This window comes from Lithobates pipiens, unplaced genomic scaffold (assembly GCF_037356315.1).
Source record: "Lithobates pipiens isolate NorthernLeopardFrog02 unplaced genomic scaffold, aLitPip1_a1.2 Scaffold_18, whole genome shotgun sequence".
Lineage (NCBI taxonomy): Eukaryota > Metazoa > Chordata > Amphibia > Anura > Ranidae > Lithobates > Lithobates pipiens.
Genome location: NW_027507758.1, coordinates 4,129,652 through 4,150,649, shown reverse-complemented (window position 1 = coordinate 4,150,649; position 20,998 = coordinate 4,129,652). Strand labels below are relative to the sequence as shown.

Below are 20,998 nucleotides of genomic sequence, written 5' to 3'. Positions count from 1 at the left end.
GCATGAGATGGGCAAAGTGGCTGCATTTGATGGGCACAGTGGCTGCATATGATGGGCACAGTGGCTGCATATGATGGGCACAGTGGCTGCATCTGATGGCACAGTGGCTACAATTGATGGGCACAACGGCTACAATTGATGGGGGCACAGTGGCTACAATTGATGGGGGCACAGTGGCTACAATTGATGGGGGCACAGTGGCTACAATTGATGGGGGCACAGTGGCTACAATTGATGGGGGCACAGTGGCTACAATTGATGTGGGCACAGTGAGGCTGCAATTGATGTTTGTTTGCGTCACTGCTCATATCTGCTGCGTGGGATTGTTACAGCTATATATTTTTTTATTTTATTTCAATAAAAATGTTGTACCAGAAAAGAGCAATGTCTTTTCATCTGTGACTCTTGTCAATGGTGCCACCTCCGTAAATATTCTGTAGCCTTCTGTGGATGTCAGAGAGCCTGCACCCCTCCTTCATCCAGAACTCAGTGACAACTTGTTGTGTCTGCTTGGGAAGGATGGGCACAGTGGCCGCATATGATGGGCATAGTGGCTGCGTTTGATGGGCACAGTGGCTGCATTTGATGGCACAGTGGTTGCATATGATGGGCCTAGTGGCTGCATTTGATGGGCACAGTGGCTGCATTTGATGGCACAGTGGTTGTTAATGATGGGCCTAGTGGCTGCATTTGATGGGCACAGTGGCTGCATTTGATGGCACAGTGGTTGCATTTGATGGGCACAGTGGCTGCATTTGATGGGCACAGTGGCTGCATTTGATGGCACAGTGGTTGCATATAATGGGCCTAGTGGCTGCATTTGATGGGCACAGTGGCTGCATTTGATGGCACAGTGGTTGCATTTGATGGGCACAGTGGCTGCATTTGATGGGCACAGTGGCTGCATTTGATGGCACAGTGGTTGCATATGATGGGCCTAGTGGCTGCATTTGATGGGCACAGTGGCTACATTTGATGGGAGAAGAAGGAGAAAATGGAGAAGAAAAATGGGAAGAAAAAAACAAGGAGGAGAGGAAAAAGGAGGAGGAGGAGGAGAAGAAGGAGATGAAGGAGGAGAAGAAGGAGAAGAAGAAAGCGAAGGAGGAGAAGAAGGATGAGAAGAAGGAGAAGAAGAAAGAGAGGAAGGAGATGGAGGATAAAAGGAAGGAAAAGGAGGAGAAGAAGAAAGAGAACAAGAAGAAGAAGAAGGAGATGGAGAAGAAGAAGAATGAGATGGAGAATAAGGAGATGGAGGGGAAAAAGAAGGAGAAGAAGGAGAAGGAGGAGGAGAAGAAGGAGATGGAGAAGAAGAAGGAGATGGAGAAGAAGGAGATGGGGGAGAAAAAGAAGGAGAAAGAGGAGAAGAAGAAAGAGAAGGAGGAAGAGAAGAATGTGATGGAGAAGAAGAAGGAGATGGAGGAGAAAAAGAAGAAGAAGGATAAAAAGAAAAAGAAGGATAAAAAGAAAAAGAAGGAGGAGAAGAATGTGATGGAGAAGAAGGAGAAGGAGAAGAAGAAGAAAGAGAGGGAGAAGAAGGAGATGGAGGAGAAAAAGAAGAAGGAGGAGGAGAAGAAAGAGAAGGGGGAGAAGAAGGAGATGGAGAGGAAGGAGAAGAAGGAGAAGAAGAAGATGGGGGAGAAGAATAAGGAGAAAGAGGAGAAGAAGAAAGAGAAGAAGGAAGAGAAGAAGAAGAAGAAGAATAAGAAGAAGGAGATGGAGGAGAAAAATAAGGAGAAAGAGGAGGAGAAGAAGAAGAATAAGAAGGAGATGGAGAAGAAGAAGGAGGAGAAGAAGATGGGGGAGAAGAATAAGGAGAAAGAGGAGAGGAAGAAAGAGAAGAAGGAAGAGAAGAAGGTGATGGAGAAGAAGGAGGTGGAGGAGAAAAATAAGGAGAAAGAGGAGGAGAATATGAATAAGCCCTTGTACACACGGTCGGAGAATCTGTCGGAATGCGTCTTATCAGACCGTGTCGTCAGATAATCCGACTGTGTGTGGTCTGCATCGGACTGATTCGGTCCGAATCTCCGTCCGACCCAATTTTCCAACATGTTGGAAATATTTCCCGACCAACTGGGCTGGACGGACATAATCCGATCACGTATAGAGCATTTTGATCGGACCAAGTGCCACGCATGCTCAGATCAAATTCCTACATCAAAGCTATTGGCTACTAGCCTGAATGTAGTCCCATCGTAACTAAATTACGTCACCACGTTCTGAAAGATCGGATTTTTCACCAACTTGGCCCGACCGTGTGTATGCAACAGTTTCAGACACAATCCGTCAGACTAAATCCGACGGGCAAAATCTGACGGATTTGGTTGGCAAAATCTCCGACCGTGTGTACAGGGGCTTAGAAGGAGATGGAGTAGAAGAAGGAGATGGAGGAGAAAAAGAAGGAGAAAGAGGAAAAGAAGAAAGAGAAGGAGGAGAAGAAGAAAGAGAAAAAGAGAAGGAGGAGGAGTAGAAGGTGATGGAGAAGAAGAAAGAGAATGAGGAGAAAAAGAAAGAGAAGGAGGAGAAGAAGAAAGAGAAGGAGGAGAAGAAGAAGGTGATGGAGAAGAAGGAGAAGGAGGAGAAGAAGAAAGAGAAGAAGGAGAAGAAGAAAGAGAAGAAGAAAGAGAAGGAGGAGAAGAAGGAGGAGAAGAAGAAGGTGATGGAGAAGAAGGAGAAGGAGGAGAAGAAGAAAGAGAAGAAGAAGAAGGAGGAGAAGAAGGAGGAGAAGAAGAAGGCGACGGAGAAGAAGAAGAAGAAGAAGACGGAGAAGAAGAAGAAGACGGAGAAGGAGGAGAAGAAGAAAGAGAAAGAGGAGAAGAAGAAAGAGAAGGAGGAGAAGAAGAAGGCGATGGAGAAGGAGAAAGAGGAAAAGGAAAAAAAGAAAAGGAGGAGAAGAAAAGGAAGGAGAAGGAGGACAAAGAAAGAGGAAAAGTTACTCTATCAACATGTGAAATCTGAACAACCCATGTAAGTTAATAAAAAAAAAATTGTGCCCACATTTGTATTGTATTGTGTCCTCACATATATGTTTCTTCAAGCATCCAGCCATCCCAGGAACATGAGCCTTGGGTGGTCTTACACATAAATGTATCAAAGAGGGATCGGCAAAAAAAAATGTTTTGTGGATATAATTAGTGAAGGGGAGTCAATAACTGTGAATCTTCTATAAAGAGGCCGCTTTAGTCGTGGCCTGTCATAGGGAATAAGCATCACCTCATTATAGAGAACTACGTATGGAATTTGAGCTTCACGTGCCAGAAAAAATTCACTTGTCACGCCACTCACAATTAAGCAATCTTCTGATCACCAGAGGAGCTCTGGACATCTCCTGTTACGGATTGAGTTTTACAGCTCCCTTCCTGCTGCCGTTGTAAAAGATGCGAATTAGGAAGTGCTGGGAAAGTGGAGATTAGCGGGATGATGGACTTCACGCTGGTAAATTCCTCTTTTAATGTGGCTCAGTGTGAGAGAATGGAGAGGTTCTGGGGGTTATGGGCCAGTCCTCAGGGGCATTATCAACATTCTGACCCTGAACTAAACTCAAGCCATCATCTTCTAATCTGTCATGAGAATTGAATTTTATTGGTCTTCCTGTCTCCATTAGAGAGATAAGAGTTCCCAGGCAGCTCTCGAAGAGTTTGACCTGAACCTGGATTTTACAGTAATGTGGAGAACACTTGACCGTGACCGATACCGCTTAGAAATTGTACATAATGTGCTCAAAACACAATGGAAGATGTACGGTTTTAGGAACTCAGATCCAATATACATTTACCATTACTTATGACTCCCTTAAAGTGTTATTAAACCCTCAAAGGATATAAGTGAAAGCAAAGTTCACGTACTTCTCATATTGCTGATGCATTTTTCTGTGGTTTCTATTCATCTGAATCCTCCATACAAAATAATGCCTACAGTAGATCTTCCTAGAGCAGCCTTTCTCAACCTTTCCAACACAGAGGAACCCTTGAAATAGTTCTCCGGTCTCGGGGGAACCCCCTGCTAAAAATTCGAAATCTACAACTCATGATACATTAGTGTGATGGTCAGTGGGAAGAATGGTCCTCACACTTGTGGTCATTGGGAAGAATGATCCTTACACTTGTGGTCATTGGGAAGAATGGTCCTCACACTTGTGGTCATTGGGAAGAATGGTCCTTACACTTGTGGTCAGTGGGAAGAATGGTCCTTACACTTGTGGTCATTGGGAAGAATGGTCCTCACACTTGTGGTCATTGGGAAGAATGGTCCTTACACTTGTGGTCATTGGGAAGAATGGTCCTTACACTTGTGGTCATTGGGAAGAATGGTCCTCACACTTGTGGTCAGTGGGAAGAATGGTCCTCACACTTGTGGTCAGTGGGAAGAATGGTCCTCACACTTGTGGTCATTGGGAAGAACGGTCCTCACACTTGTGGTCAGTGGGAAGAATGGTCCTTACACTTGTGGTCAGTGGGAAGAATGGTCCTTACACTTGTGGTCAGTGGGAAGAATGGTCCTCACACTTGTGGTCATTGGGAAGAATGGTCCTCACACTTGTGGTCAGTGGGAAGAATGGTCCTCACACTTGTGGTCATTGGGAAGAATGGTCCTCACACTTGTGGTCATTGGGAAGAATGGTCCTTACACTTGTGGTCATTGGGAAGAATGGTCCTTACACTTGTGGTCATTGGGAAGAATGGTCCTTACACTTGTGGTCATTGGGAAGAATGGTCCTCACACTTGTGGTCATTGGGAAGAATGGTCCTTACACTTGTGGTCATTGGGAAGAATGGTCCTTACACTTGTGGTCATTGGGAAGAATGGTCCTTACACTTGTGGTCATTGGGAAGAATGGTCCTTACACTTGTGGTCATTGGGAAGAATGGTCCTCACACTTGTGGTCATTGGGAAGAATGGTCCTCACACTTGTGGTCATTGGGAAGAATTACCTCCTTACGGATAGCTAAAATGATCAATGGCATGAGTGGGAACTTATATGAGAGGCAGAAATTGCCCAATGCTGAAGGAACCCCTAGCAACCTCTGGAGGAACCCTAGGGTTCCACCGAAGCCTGGTTGAGAATCACTGTCCTAGAGGGTGACTACTCCTCCTACAAGGCCAATGATGGCGGTTCTTTTCCAATAACCCCCCCCAAGCCTTTGCTTTAAGCCACTCCCCTGCCCCTCCCACTGGCTAACGATTGACAGCAACTCAATTCCAGTAACCCCACCCCCCCCGAGCCTTTACTCTAAACCACTCCCCTGTGCCTCCCACCAGGACAATGATTGACGGGAACTCCTATCTGACAACCAGTCTGAGCCCCGACTCTAATGGCACGTACACACGATCGGAATTCTTGTTGGAAAAAGCTCTGATGGTTTTCCCGATGGAATTCCGACCGAAAATTTGTCTCAAAGGGATTGTAAAGGTATTTTTTTTATTTTTTAAAAATAACAAACATGTTATACTTATCTCCACTGTGCAGCTCGTTTTGCACAGAGTGGCCCCGAACCTCCTCTTCTGGGGTCCCTTCGGCGGCTGTCTCTGCTTCCTCCCGCAGGTACTTCTCGCGAAAAGCACCTGCAGGCGCGCTCCCGTGATACAGCCGGCGGCTATAGCCGCTCGCTGTATCACACGGCCCCGCCCCCCACGTCATTGTATGTGATTGACAGCAGCGCGAGGCCAATGGCTGCGCTGCTTTCAATCCATCCACTCCAACCAATCAACGGCCAGGCTGAGTGGTGAAGAGGAATTCGGGGGCGAGCGCGGGATTTTCAAGGGGTGAGGTAAGTAAAACGGGGGGGGGGGGGACTGGGAGCGCCGGCACTGTGAGATGTTTTTTCACCTTAATGCATAGAATGCATTATGGTGAAAAAACATTTACCTTTACAACCCCTTCAAGCTGTCTTGCCTACACACGGTCACACCAAATTCCAATCGTTTAGAACGCGGTGACGTACAACACGTAGGACGGGACTAGAAAAAGGGAAGTTCAATAGCCAGTAGCCAATAGCTTCCGTCTCGTAGTTGAATCTGAGCATGCGTGATTTTTTGGCGTGTCGGAATTGCATTACACACGATCGGCATTACCGATAGAAAGTTTTTCCATCGGGAAAATTGAGAACATGCTATAAATTTTTGGCTGGCGGCAATTCGGACAGCTAAATTCCGATGGAGCGTACACACGGTCGCATTTTCCGATGAAAAGCTCTCATCGGTCTTTTTCTGGCCCGGAATTCCAATCATTTGTACGCGGCATTAGTCACCCAGCTGCTCCTCCCACCAGGCCAGTGAATGGCAGCCGTTCTGTGACCCCCATCGGGGAGATTTTCTCACTTCCTGTCTCTGTGACACCCAAACAAGAAAGAGGGGAGTGGTTGACAAAGGACAGAATGGCGCAGACAGCAACAAAACCACTGTCAGAGATTTTACCCCCCCACGAGCCCTTGGATAGAGTTCACATTTCTGGCAATTAAATTTCTTTCTTTTCCCCCCATCGGGGAGATTTTCTCACTTCCTGTCTCTGTGACACCCAAACAAGAAAGAGGGGAGTGGTTGACAAAGGACAGAATGGCACAGACAGCAACAAAACCATTGTCAGAGATTTTACCCCCCCCCCCCCCCCCCTCACGAGCCCTTGAATAGAGTTCATATTTCTGGCAATTAAATTTCTTTCTGTGACCCCCATCGGGGAGATTTTAGCACTTCCTGTCTCTGTGACACCCAAACAAGAAAGAGGGGAGTGGTTGACAAAGGACAGAATGGCGCAGACAGCAACAAAACCATTGTCAGAGATTTTACCCCCCCCCCGAGCCCTTGGATAGAGTTCACATTTCTGGCAATTAAATTTCTTTCTGTGACCCCCCCATCTGGGAGATTTTCTCACTTCCTGTCTCTGTGACACCCAAACAAGAATGAGAGGAGTGGTTGACAAAGGACAGAATGGCACAGACAGCAACAAAACCATTGTTGGAGATTTTACCCCCCCCCCCCCCCCCCATACCGTCTTCCTTACCGATACATCCCTAGCATGCCGCAGATACATCTGTCCGGACGGCACATGTTGCTCAGCAGCATCTCTGGTGGGATTCTAATAGTATGAATGACAAGAATGTTTATTGAATGACTGACCTGGGTCGCGCTGCTCCGGATCTATTCCAATCAGCGGCGTGCCCCCGCAGCTCTGCGCTGTGTGTCAGGGACAGGACAGCACCGGAGATCCTCTGTAGAGAGGCAAGGTCCACTTTTTAGACGGCGCTTCGTGCTATCCCCATATTGAGGGTGTAACTGGCAAGGCCACATCATCCCACCCCCCCCCCCCCCAACCTGAATTCTGCCCGCAGATGGGGGGCGCCGCATGTTCATTCTGCTATAAGGCTGACAGGAGTAGCGACTACTTCTGTCAGCCCAGCGCTGGAAGCAGCAAAGAGGGGGAGAGAGCTGGGGTGAGGTTTCCGGCTGTGCCCTCTCTCCCCCTCCTCCTCATAAGCTTGCACATAATGAAGGCATCATTGCCCCGGGCGTTGGATGATCTGGTCTCCTCACTGGCGCCAGGGACTGCCGCTCCTCTGAAAAGCGAGTCACACTTGGATCGCTTTTTCTAGGTGTTTGATAGGCCGTGAGGAGGTGATATGTTGACTCCTCACCGCCCATTTTAACCCAATAATTGCCGTACTACCATGCCACAACTGCATGCACTGCACACGGGTGCACTGTCCACTGTTACTACTACCAGAAGTTCAGGGAAGCAGCACCAAGAGAGCAATATTGAAAGTTCTTGTATTTTTATGCTGTCAATGTGTTACACTAAAAGCCAATGAGGGTTCAAAACTACATTAAGGGTTACACATCCTTTATATCGGGCTGTGGATTGGGTCGGAGTCTGCAGTGAAATCCGGATCCGATCTGCCCCATCTGATTTCACTTTACCTTTCATGTCTTCACCCAGCAGGGAGACAATTAATACCCAGCTGATGACATCATAGTCTGTCGGCATGGTGACGGACTCAATAAACACGGATTCTACTGACCTCATGCCTGCAGGACGCTTACCTAAACATCGCATTATTCCAAACAAGCGAAATATGTGACAGCGCGATCCGCATTCCTCCCACATCGAGACACCCCAGGGAAAGGAAACCTCCAGCAGACTTAACCCCTAACTGACAGCTTTCCCACCGATCCCTATATACACATTGATCCCTATATACACATTGATCCCTATATACACATCGATCCCTATATACCTTCCGATCCCTAAATACCCACCAATCCCCATATACACATCGATCCCTATATACACATCGATCCCTATATACAAATTGATCCCTATATACCCTCTGATCCCTATATACCTTCCGATCCCTATATACATTGATCCCTATATAAACATTGAACGCTATATACCCACCGATCACTATATACCTTCCAATCCCTATATACACACACATCGATCCCTATATACCCATCAATGTCTATATGCCCAGTCCCTATATACTCACCAGTCCATATATACCCATTAATATCTACATACACACCGATCCCTATATACCCACCAGTCCCTATATACCCTTTAATATCTATATACCCACCAATCCCTGAATACCTACTGATCCCTATATACCCACCAGTCCCTATATACTCCCCTGTCCCTATATTCCCATTAATATCTATATACCCACTAATCCCTATATACCCATCAATGTCTATATAGAGATCAGTGGGCATATAGGGATCGGGGGGTATATAGGGATCGGTGGGTATATAGGGATCGGATGGTATACAGAGATCGGTGGGTATATAGAGATCGGTGGGTATATAGGGATTGGTGGGTATATAGGGATTGGTGGGTATATATAGATCGATGGGTATATAGAGATTGGTGGGTATATAGGGATCGGTAGGTATATAGAGATCGGTGGGTATATAGAGATCGGTGGGTATATAGAGATCGGTGGGTATATAGAGATCGATGGGCATATAGAGATCAGTGGGTATATAGGGATCGGTGGGTATATAGGGATCGGTGGGTATATAGTAGTGGTGCACCAAATGCAAATTCTGGTGCCGAAACTGAAACCGAAAATGAAGGATGCACTATGCCGAAAACCGAAACTGATACCAAAAATTACAGTTTTTAAAAAATATTTATATTTTTATATATAATTGTATTATATTCAACTTTTTAATTAATATCATCAGATTAAATTAATATGAATTTATTGTTGGCCATTATTGGCACCCTTAGTGTAAGGAAGGTCAAGAAAAATGCAGTCTCTTTACTATCTCTTGTATCATGTCTGCAGTCTCTGATCATCTCGTGTATCATGTCTGCAGTCTCTGATCATCTCTTGTATCATGTCTGCGGTTTCTGATCATCTCTTCTATCATGTCTGCAGTCTCTGATCATCTCTTGTACCATGTCTGCAGTCTCTGATCATCTCTTGTATCATGTCTGCAGTCTCTGACCATCTCCTGTATTATGTCTGCAGTCTCTGATCATCTCTTGTATCATGTCTGCAGTCTCTGATCATCTCTTGTATCATGTCTGCGGTTTCTGATCATCTCTTCTATCATGTCTGCAGTCTCTGATCATCTCTTGTACCATGTCTGCAGTCTCTGATCATCTCTTGTATCATGTCTGCAGTCTCTGACCATCTCCTGTATTATGTCTGCAGTCTCTGATCATCTCTTGTATCATGTCTGCAGTCTCTGATCATCTGTTGTATCATGTCTGCAGTCTCTTACTATCTCTTGTATCATGTCTGCAGTCTCTGATCATCTCTTGTATCATGTCTGCAGTCTCTGATCATCTCTTGTATCATGTCTGCAGTCTCTGATCATCTCTTGTATCATGTCTGCAGTCTCTGATCATCTCTTGTATCATGTCTGCAGTCTCTGATCATCTCTTGTATCATGTCTGCAGTCTCTGATCATCTCTTGTATCATGTCTGCAGTCTCTGATCATCTCTTGTATCATGTCTGCAGTCTCTTACTATCTCTTGTATCATGTCTGCAGTCTCTGATCATCTCTTGTATCATGTCTGCAGTCTCTGATCATCTCTTGTATCATGTCTGCAGTCTCTGATCATCTCGTGTATCATGTCTGCAGTCTCTGATCATCTCGTGTATCATGTCTGCAGTCTCTGATCATCTCTTGTATCATGTCTGCAGTCTCTGATCATCTCTTGTATCATGTCTGCAGTCTCTGATCATCTCGTGTATCATGTCTGCAGTCTCTGATCATCTCGTGTATCATGTCTGCAGTCTCTGATCATCTCGTGTATCATGTCTGCAGTCTCTGATCATCTCGTGTATCATGTCTGCAGTCTCTGATCATCTCGTGTATCATGTCTGCAGTCTCTTACTTACACTTAAACACACTGCTAATAGTATTAGCAAAATTTCAATTTGGTGCACCTCTAGCAGACATGATACAAGAGATCAATGCAGCCCCACCAGTGCCCGTCATTTTCTGCCTGCCAGTGGCCAGCAGTCCCAACAGTGCCTGTGATATGCAGCCAGGCCAGTGCCCTGCAGCCCCACCAGTGCCCATCATATACAGCCTGTCAGTGCCCAGCAGCCTCACCAGTGCCCAGCACCATCCCAGTGCCCAGAAAGCCTCATCGTTGCCTGTCATTTGCAGCCCATCAGTGCCCGTCATATGCAGCTTGCCAGTGCCCAGCAGCTTTGCCAGTGGCCATCATATGCAGCCTGCCTGTGCCCGCAGCAGCAGCGATTTCTGTGTGTCACGGCACTGGATTTAAATTGCCCGGGCTGCATTAACAATGTCCCGCCTCCTCCCGCCATGTCACACTGATTCAATGTCCCACTATTGGATCAGTGTGCTGTCTATCACAGGAGGCGGGACATTGTAACTGCGGCCCGGACAATTCAGCTCCGTGACACACACGGAGATCGCTGCAAGGGGAGGAGGATGGAGGGGAGGAACTGGGCGCGCCAGGATGACACTCCCGCAATGGGCGGCACCCTAGGCGGACCACGCCCCCTTTCGGTGTCGGCTGTTGTTTTCATTCGGCCGAATGAAAAAACACGGATTTCGGCTTTGGTGCACCTCTACTATTTACTAATTAGGTGACTTCTGAAGGCAATTGGTTCCACTAGATTTTAGTTAGGGGTATCAGAGCAAAGGGGGCACCATACAAATGCCCCTCCCCCACACTTTTCACATATGTGACACTTTGTGTTGGTCCATCACATAAAATCCCAATAAAATACATTTATGTTTTTGGTTGTAACATGAGAAGATGTGGGAGATTTCAAGGGGTATGAATACTTTTTCAATGCACTGTACACCCCCCCCCCCCCCCCCACCTGTGATTCCCAGGAATGCACTGAGGGGGATACAATGTTTCCATCCGTGGTTTCCTCGCACTCACCTGACCAGATCCGTCATACATGATCCGACCACAACCACCTCCGGGACCTCCATGCTTCTGTATTAGGACAGGAAGTGTCTGTGAACAGAGAGACGTGCAGTCTGGTCAGTACAAAGTTCCCCGGACACCCAGCGACCTTTCACCGGAGAAAACACTACCTGATAATTATTGAATCACGCTGGGAGATAATTATTAAATCACACCTAGATGGCACCCGGCCAGACATACAGCACAGAGGCGTAATGGGAACATCCCTGCCTTGCAGCACTGAGGTCAGAGCTTCAAATCCCAGCCAGGACCTCGGTCTGCATGGAGTTTGCATGGTCCTCGTGTGCTTGCATGGCTTCCTCCATGCTGCTGGGTGAACTGGCTCCTGTCTAAACTGTCCCTACCATATGAGTTAGGGGCTTTAGATTGTAAGCTCCTTGGGGACTCATAGTGAATGTGCAGTATGTGACGTGATGTGTAAAATGTTGGCTGTCAATAAATATCGCAATAAATAGTAAAGTTTTTATTCTGATATTTTATCCTACACCCCTAAATACCATAGACAGTTACAAAACCTACCCGTGATTACAGAGCATCCGGGAAGTATTCACAGGGCTTCACTTTTTCCACATTTTGTTATGTTACAGCCTTATTCCAAAATAGATTAAAGTGGTGTTGGAACAAAAAATTAAAAGCTGTTTAAAATTCGTAAAAAAAAAAAAATAAATAAATAATTGGCAAAAAAAAAATTTTTTACTCACCTCTAAATACCGGTTGCTAGGGGGTCCCTCGTAGTCTGCCTTCTTCATTGCCCGGGCTGGTGACATCACTTCCCCTCGTGCCGCACATTCACCTGGGACCTATCATGTGTCCCAGGTGACTGTACGGCGTATCACGGCGCCCTGCGCCGCTCGCGCATGCACAGTGGGTGCCCGGCTGTGAAGCCACAGCCGGGTGCCCACAGTATGCATGACGGCGTCGCGAGCGGAGCGGGGAGCGGGGGGGGGGGGGCTTCGTTCCCCCGCATCGCTGGACCCTGGGGCAGGTAAGTGTCCGATTATTAAAAGCCAGCAGCTGCAGTATTTGTAGCTGCTGACTTTAAAAAATTTTTTTAGGGGGTACCCCACTTTAAATTCATTATTTTCCTCAAAATTCTACAAACATCCCCCATAATGACAACGTGAGAGAAGATTGTTTGAAATCTTTGCAAATTTATTAAAAATAAAAAAGGAAAATATCCCACGTACATAAGTATCACAGGCTCCTCCCATGTACATAAGTATCACAGGCTCCTCCCATGTACATAAGTATCACAGGCTCCTCCCATGTACATAAGTATCACAGGCTCCTCCCATGTACATAAGTATCACAAGCTCCTCCCACGTACATAAGTATCACAGGCTCCTCCCACGTACATAAGTATCACAGGCTCCTCCCACGTACATAAGTATCACAGGCTCCTCCCACGTACATAAGTCTCACAGGCTCCTCCCATGTACATAAGTATCACAAGCTCCTCCCATGTACATAAGTATCACAGGCCCCTCCCAAGTACATAAGTATCACAGGCTCCTCCCACGTACATAAGTATCACAGGCTCCTCCCACGTACATAAGTATCACAGGCTCCTCCCATGTACATAAGTATCACGGGCTCCTCCCACGTACATAATTATCGCAGGCTCCTCCCACGTACATAAGTATCACAGACTCCTCCCACGTACATAAGTATCACAGACTCCTCCCACGTACATAAGTATCACAGACTCCTCCCACGTACATAAGTATCACAGGCTCCTCCCACGTACATAATTATCACAGGCTCCTCCCACATACATAATTATCGCAGGCTCCTCCCACGTACATAAGTATCGCAGGCTCCTTCCACGTACATAAGTATCGCAGGCTCCTCCCATGTACATAAATATCACAGGCTCCTCCCACGTACATAAGTATCGCAGGCTCCTCCCACGTACATAAGTATTGCAGGCTCCTCCCACGTACATAAGTATTGCAGGCTCCTCCCACGTACATAAGTATCGCAGGCTCCTCCCATGTAAATAAGTATCACAAATAATAGGAAAATGCACATGTGCAGACAGGGAATATGCTGACAGGAGGAGAGAGCAGAGAGATGAGGGCATCAGACTGACCCTGCACCATCCCTGTCCAATCACAGGCAGGGGCGGGGCTGTGACCAAGCTGTATTACTTAACTGCAGTAGAAAAAAGCTGGTCATTGAGATGATTGTGGTAATCTGAGGACTGGGTGGAGATACAGGGAAACACCTCTCCTGTATATATACAGAGTATAGATATATATATGCACACGGTATCTCACAAAAGTAAGTACACCCCTCAGTGACATTTGTGTAAATCTTTTCTTCTCTCTTTTCATGTGACAACACTGAAGAAATGACACTTGTCTACAATGTAAAGTAGTGAGTGTACAGCTTGTATAACAGTGTACATTTCCTGTCCCCTCAAAATAACTCAACACACAGCCATTAATGTCTAAACCGCTGGCAACAAAAGTCAGTACACCCCTAAGTGAAAATGTCCAAATTGGGCCCAATTAGCCATTTTCCCTCCCCGGTGTCATGTGACTCGTTAGTGTTACAAGGTCTCAGGTGTGAATGGGGAGCAGGTGTGTTAAATTTGGTGTTATCGCTCTCACTCTCTCATACTGGTCACTGGAAGTTCAACATGGCACCTCATGGCAAAGAACTCTCCTAGGATCTGAAATAAGAATTGTTGCTCTACATTAGGTATATGCAATTAGCGGACCACCAGCTGTTGCAAAACTACAAGTCCCATCATGCCTCTGGGTGTCAGTGATGTTATGCCTCATGGGACTTGTAGTTCTGCAACAGCTGGAGGTCCACTAATTGCAGATCCCATGATGGCCTAGAATATAAGAAGATTGCCAAGACCCTGAGACTGATCTGCAGCACGGTGGCCAAGACCATACAGCGGTATAACAGGACAGGTTCCCCTCAGAACAGGCCTCGCCATGGTCCACCAAAGAAGTTGAGGTCACGTGATCAGCGTCATATCCAGAGGTTGTGTTTGGGAAATAGACGTATGAGTGCTGCCAGCATTGCTGCAGAGGTTGTAGGGGTGGGGGGTCAGCCTGTCAGTGCTCAGACCATACGCCGCACACTGCATCAAATTGGTCTGCATGGCTGTCGCCCCAGAAGGAAGCCTCTTCTAAAGATGATGCACAAGAAAGACCACAAACAGTTTGCTGAAGACAAGCAGACTAAGGAGATGGATTACTGGAACCATGTCCTGTGGTCTGATGAGACCAAGATAAAGGTATTTGGTGTCAGATGGTGACAGGCGTGTGTGGGGGCAACCAGGTGAGGAGGACAAAGACAAGTGTGTCTTGTCTACAGTCAGGCATGGTGGTGGGGGTGTCATGGTCTGGGGCTGCATGAGTGCTGCCGGCACTGGGGGGCTACAGATCATTGAGGGGACCATGAATGCCAACATGTACTGTGACATACTGAAGCAGAGCATGATCCCCTCCCTTCAGAGACTGGGCCGCAGGGCAGTATTCCAACATGATAACCACCCCAAACACACCTCCAACACCACCACTGCCTTGCTAAAGAAACTAAGGGTAAAGGTGATGGACTGGCCAAGCATGTCTCCAGACCTAAACCCTATTGATCATCTGTGGGGGATCCTCAAACGGAAGGTGGAGGAGCGCAAGGTCTCCAATATCCACCGGCTCTGTGATGTCATCATGGGGGAGGGGAAGAGGACTCCAGTGACAACCTGTGAAGCTCTGGTGACCTCCATGCCCAAGAGGGTGAAGGCAGTGCTGGAAAATGATGGCGGGCACACAAAATATTGACACGTTGGGCCCAATTTGGACATTTTCACTTAGGGGTGTCCTGACTTCACACCTGAGACCCTGTAACACTAACGAGCCACATGGCACCGGGGAGGGAAAATGGCTAATTGGGTCCCAATTTGGAGATTTTCACTTAGGGGTGTACTGACTTTTGTTGCCAGCGGTTTAGACATTAATGGCTGTGTGTTGAGTTATTTTGAGGGGACAGGAAATTGACACTGTTATACAAGCTGTACACTCACTACTTTACATTGTAGACAAGTGTCATTTCTTCAGTGTTGTCACATGAAAAGTTTGGACACTCAGGAACACACTGAACTGTCTGACATCTGCAGCTCTAGGAGAAGACAGCCGACCAGGAAGTCATTGAGCCCTATGGGGGGGAGATTCATTACTCTGCCATACCCAGGCACTACCCGCTGACTCTCACACCCGTGACCGCAGGAGCCCCCCCAGACACCCGAATCATCCCTTTCCACTCACTTCCCTCACTGTCCCGCGATGCCACATCAAAGATGGCCGCAGACGGCGCACGCCCTCCTCCAATCACTTCGCACATGGCGCGTCACATGACCACCGCGGCCTCCAACCAGGAAGCGCCCGTGTCCTGAAGCTGGCGCGGTCACCACAGCAACGCTTTCACTCTGGGAGGCTGTCCTTGGAGGTGCCTGCTGCGGGGTTTATCTTTTAAAAAAGTGGCAGTTATCTATATTGATGAGTTTTAGACACGTTTTCTACTATTCTATTATTTTTATGAAGGTCTGGTGTGATTTCAGGCCAGTGAGAGCGCAGTATGGGGTAGATGGTGGAGACAGGCATAGCGAGGGGCAGAGCGGCTTTGGGTCTTAGCGGAAGGACCCCGCTGTTTCCGGTTTGGAGGAGCTGTACTGGGCAGGTGAGTTCCTGCTGGTTGCTATGGGAGATTGAGGAGGGGTGAGGCCTGGAGCCCCAGTCATTTTATTCACCATCCTATGCAAAGCTCTTCTATGGCGTCATGCAGCTCTGTCCATAGAAGAGAGAACACAGGCACCTGATAGACAGCACTTCCTGTACAGCATAGCACAGACTGAGGGAGGGAGAAGCAGTACAAGGGGTCCAGACAGGTGTGCTGCTTCTCCTTTAATGTCCAATCACAGGCTGGGGGAGGGACAAGACCTGGAAGTGTTACTGAACTGCAGCAGAGAGAAGTCAGGTCTCCTGACAGAGCTGTGTAAATCTCAGGACAGGATTAACAGAGATATAAATGTAGCAGCTCCTGATTGGCTGTAGGTGGCGCTCTGCCCAGGGTTCAGGGTTAGATACCACCCCTTTTCTGTGTGAGACACAAGGAACCCCCATCTGCAGGCGCCCCCTCCCCACCTGTTCCTGAAATTAGTGGATTGTCTCTGACATTGTACATTCCCCCAACATGAACCCACACCGGGGGCCTGATCTATGTCCGGGGTCTGGAATGCCCCATAAGACCAGCACTGGGGGGGGGGGGTACCCCTACTTCCTACTTCCTGTCTCTGGTCACATGATTCGCAACGGAAGTCTCCATCCCTGTGCTATGGGGCCCCACTGTGGTCTGAGAACTAAAGGGGGAGGGGGTCTGATCTGAGATCTGAAGGGGACTTTAAAAGGGGGAGGGGTCTGATCTGAAGAGGACTTTAAAGGGGGAGGGGTCTGATCTGAGATCTGAAGGGGACTTTAAAGGGGGAGGGGTCTAATATGAGAACTGAAGGGGACTTTAAAAGGGGAAGGGGTCTGAGCTGAAGATGACTTTAAAAGGGGAGGGGTCTGAGCTGAAGAGGACTTTAAAGGGGGAGGGGTCTGAGCTGAAGAGGACTTTAAAGGGGGAGAGGTCTAACCTGAAGAGGATGGTCAAAGGGGAGGGGTCTGATCTGAGATCTGAAGAGGACTTTAAAGGGGGAGGGGTCTGATCTGAAGAGGACTTTAAAGGGGGAGGGGTCTGATCTGAAGAGGACTTTAAAGGGGGAGGGGTCTGATCTGAAGAGGACTTTAAAGGGGGAGGGGTCTGACCTGAAGAGGATGGTCAAAGGGGAGGGGTGTGATCTGAGATCTGAAGAGGACTTTAAAGGGGGAGGGGTCTGATCTGAAGAGGACTTTAAAGGGGGAGGAGTCTGAGCTCAGAACCAGACAGGACTATAAAGGGGTGTTATTGGAGAGCTGCGGGGGACTTTAACAGGGGAGGGGTCTAATCTGAGGACTGAAGGAATCTTTAGAGCTGATACAGATCTGATCTGAGAGCTGAAGATGACTTTAATGGGGGAGCGGTCTGAGCTGAATGGGACTTTAAAGGGGGGAGGGGTCTAATAATGTGAGGACTAAAGCAAACTTTAAAAGGATGGGGGGTATAATCTGAGAGCTGCAGGGGGCTTTAAATGTGGAGTGGTCTAATTTGGGAGCTGAAGAGGACTTTAAAGGAGGGAGTCTAATCTTTAAAGGGGAGGGGTCTGAGTTCAGAATGAAAGAGGACTATAAAGGGGTGTTATTGGAGAGCTCCAGGGGGCTTTAAATGGGGAGGGGTCTAATTTGGGAGCGGAATGAGACTTTAAGGAGATGGTGGGGTCTAATCTCAGAAGTGAAGGGGCCTTTGGAAGGGGGAGGGGTGTGATCTGTATTCTTCTCTGTATACACGTGGTCACCCGTCTCATACAATGTATTGATCTTTCCGCAGAGGCTCTGAGTTGTCACAGTCCAGTAGAATGTCCCCGGAAGTCACATTGAACCGCATCGTCCCCGCACTGTCCCCCTTCATATCCAGCGTGGTCCGACATGGGAAGGTGGGCCTGGACTCTACCAGCTGTCTGAGGATCACCGACCTGAAATCAGGGTAAGGAGGGGCAGACAGACGATTGGTGGGGGGGGGTGGAGCCCGTCTCACCTGTCTCTTGTATGTCATCATTGTCCCCAGAAATATGGAAGTGACCCCGGGGTCACATAGGAGGTCTTTCCAAATCAGCCAATACCTGGAAAGAAGAGACTGGATACTTGGAGAGGAACTAAACCCTCCTCTCCTTTACAGCCAAGGAAGCTGCCATCTTTGCCTCTGTTTGATCTGCGGTTGCCATGGTGCTGCACATGTGATCAGTTCCGACACCAGCCATTCGATGTCTTCACAGTTTGGTTGAGAGCACAAGAAACTGTGATGAGTATCATTCATGGCATGTCTTGAATGTAACTGTTTTGGGAAACTCCTTCAATACAGGGCATTCCCCTCCCCCTTCAATACAGGGCACTCCCCTCCCCCTTCAATACAGGGCACTCCCCCTCACCCTTCAATACAGGGCACTCCCCCTCACCCTTCAATACAGGGCACTCCCCTCCCCCTTCAATACAGGGCACTCCCCCTCACCCTTCAATACAGGGCACTCCCCCTCACCCTTCAATACAGGGCACTCCCCCTCACCCTTCAATGCAGGGCACCCCCCCTCCCCCTTCAATACAGGGCACCCCCCCTCCCCCTTCAATACAGGACACTCCCCCTCCCCCTTCAATACAGGGCACTCCCCCTCCCCCTTCAATACAGGGCACTCCCCCTCCCCCTTCAATACAGGGCACTCCCCCTCCCCCTTCAATACAGGGCACTCCCCCTCCCCCTTCAATACAGGGCACTCCCCCTCCCCCTTCAATACAGGGCACTCCCCCTCCCCCTTCAATACAGGGCACTCCCCCTCCCCCTTCAATACAGGGCATTCCCCTCCCCCTTCAATACAGGGCATTCCCCTCCCCCTTCAATACAGGGCATTCCCCTCCCCCTTCAATACAGGGCACTCCCCCTCCCCCTTCAATACAGGGCACTCCCCCTCCCCCTTCAATACAGGGCACTCCCCCTCCCCCTTCAATACAGGGCACTCCCCCTCCCCCTTCCTGCCCAGGACAATTTTCAGCTTTCAGCGCTCTCACGCTTTGAATGACAATTACGCGGTCATGTAACACTGTACACATATGACATTTTTATCAATTAGTTCACACAAATAGAACTTTCTTTTTAATCACCAATGGGTTTATATACTTTATAAACAAAAAAAGGCTGATAATTTCTTAGCTTCTGTTATAAAACGTTCTAAATAAGTAATTTTTTCTCCTTCACTGATGGGCACTGATAGGGCTGCACTGATAGGGCACTGATGGGGCTGCACTGATGGGCACTGATGGGGCTGCACTGATGGGCACTGATGGGGCTGCACTGATGGGCACTGATGGGGCTGCACTGATGGGCACTGATGGGGCTGCACTGATGGGCACTGATGGGGCTGCACTGATGGGCACTGATGGGGCTGCACTGATGGGCACTGATGGAGCTGCACTGATGGGCACTGATGGAGCTGCACTGATGGGCACTGATAGGGCTTCAAGCGGTTGTAAACCCTTTACAGTTGTACCGTGCCATTACTGGCGGCTCCCATGCACGGGAGTGACGTCATTGTGGCGTCAAGTAAACCCCCCCAGAGAGATGTCGGGTGCCGAAGCGCTGAAAGAGGACTGCTGCGGGGGTTTTGATCTCAGGTAAGTAATTCATAATGAGCTAGTATGCTATGCATACTAGCTCATTATGCCTTTGCCTTGCAGGTTTTTTTTTTTTTGGATTTTTTTTTTAAAAGGGTTTACAACCACTTTTACTGATAGGTGGCACTTATGGGTGTTGATAGGCTGCACTGATTGGCACTGATAGGGCTGCACTGATGGGTACTGATAATCACCAATGAGTTTATATACTTTATAAGCAAAAAAGACTGATAATTTCTTCTGAATAAGTAATTTTTCTCCTACACTGATGGGCACTGATGGGGCCTCACTGATTGGCACTGATGGGGCCTCACTGATTGGCACTGATGGGGCCTCACTGATTGGCACTGATGGGGCCTCACTGATTGGCACAGATGGGGCTGCACTGATTGGCACAGATGGGGCTGCACTGATGGGCACAGATGGGGCTTCACTGATGGGCACAGATGGGGCTTCACTGATGGGCACAGATGGGGCTTCACTGATGGGCACAGATGGGGCTGCACTGATGGGCACTAATAGGGCTGCACTAATTGGCACTGATCATCACCAATAGGTTTATAAACAAAAAAGCTGATAATTTCTTAGTTTCTGTTATAAAACTTTCTAAATAAGTATTTCTCTAATCGTACATCACAGGACACAGAGCCATAGTAATTACTATGTGGGTTATAGTCCACCTTCAGGTGAGGGACACTGGCACACCCTAAACAGGAAGTTGCCTCCCTACATAACCCCTCCCACTACTGGGAATCCTCAGTTTTTTCGCCAGTGTCTACGGTGTTGGTCACGAGTAAACATGTGCTGTGCTGAGCTCCACTGGAGCAATCCTTGCTGGGGGTAGCCATGCTGACCGGATCCATTCAAAGTGTCTTTTAGGCCGAATTGGATGGTACCCGGGCCTCGTGTCCGAAGAAATTAGGTTTTGCCTGTAAACGCTTCTCTTTTTAGAGAGCTGGACCCCGGGATCCAGTACTTTTGGTAGTAAGTTTTAAAGTTTTACTGGCAGAGGTGCTATTACAGGTCCAGGATTGTGGGTTCCCCCCGAGGGTCCCCAGCTCCTGAAGGTTTGTTAATGGAACCCACCATGAAGGGTGAAGATTGGGTTTGTTGGTTTTGCCACTGAAACCCCCGCGGCGGGAAAGGTAAGTGGAGTTTTTCTAAGAAATTTTTGAATTTTCTCATGAAATGTCTCCTTTGATTAGTAAATGTTGTCATGCCTATGCGTCACCACTGGGGGCTGTATGGAGAGCGTACCTT

The 20,998-nt window shown here is 48.0% G+C and overlaps 2 protein-coding genes across 5 annotated transcripts in view; one reads left to right on the top strand and one right to left on the bottom strand.

Annotated features, from left to right (window-relative positions):
• Positions 1-15,816, bottom strand: part of LOC143986954 (ribokinase-like) — a 45,411-nt gene extending 29,595 nt beyond the window's left edge. Inside the window, exons 1-2 of the mRNA XM_077485370.1 lie at positions 15,710-15,816; positions 11,379-11,456 (exon numbers count right to left, since the gene is read on the bottom strand). Of these exons, the coding sequence (XP_077341496.1) occupies positions 11,379-11,431 (53 nt within the window). The 5' untranslated portion in view covers positions 11,432-11,456; positions 15,710-15,816. The remainder of the gene's footprint in view (positions 1-11,378; positions 11,457-15,709) is intronic.
• A 172-nt stretch (positions 15,817-15,988) lies between these two features.
• LOC143986952 (BRISC and BRCA1-A complex member 2) overlaps positions 15,989-20,998 on the top strand; it is a 344,474-nt gene continuing 339,464 nt past the window's right edge. Inside the window, exons 1-2 of one of the 4 annotated variants that reach the window (XM_077485369.1) lie at positions 15,989-16,121; positions 17,907-18,062. In XM_077485369.1, coding sequence (XP_077341495.1) covers positions 17,935-18,062 — 128 coding nt within the window. In that variant the 5' untranslated portion in view covers positions 15,989-16,121; positions 17,907-17,934. The other 3 variants (XM_077485366.1, XM_077485368.1, XM_077485367.1) reach the window with 3 other exon arrangements.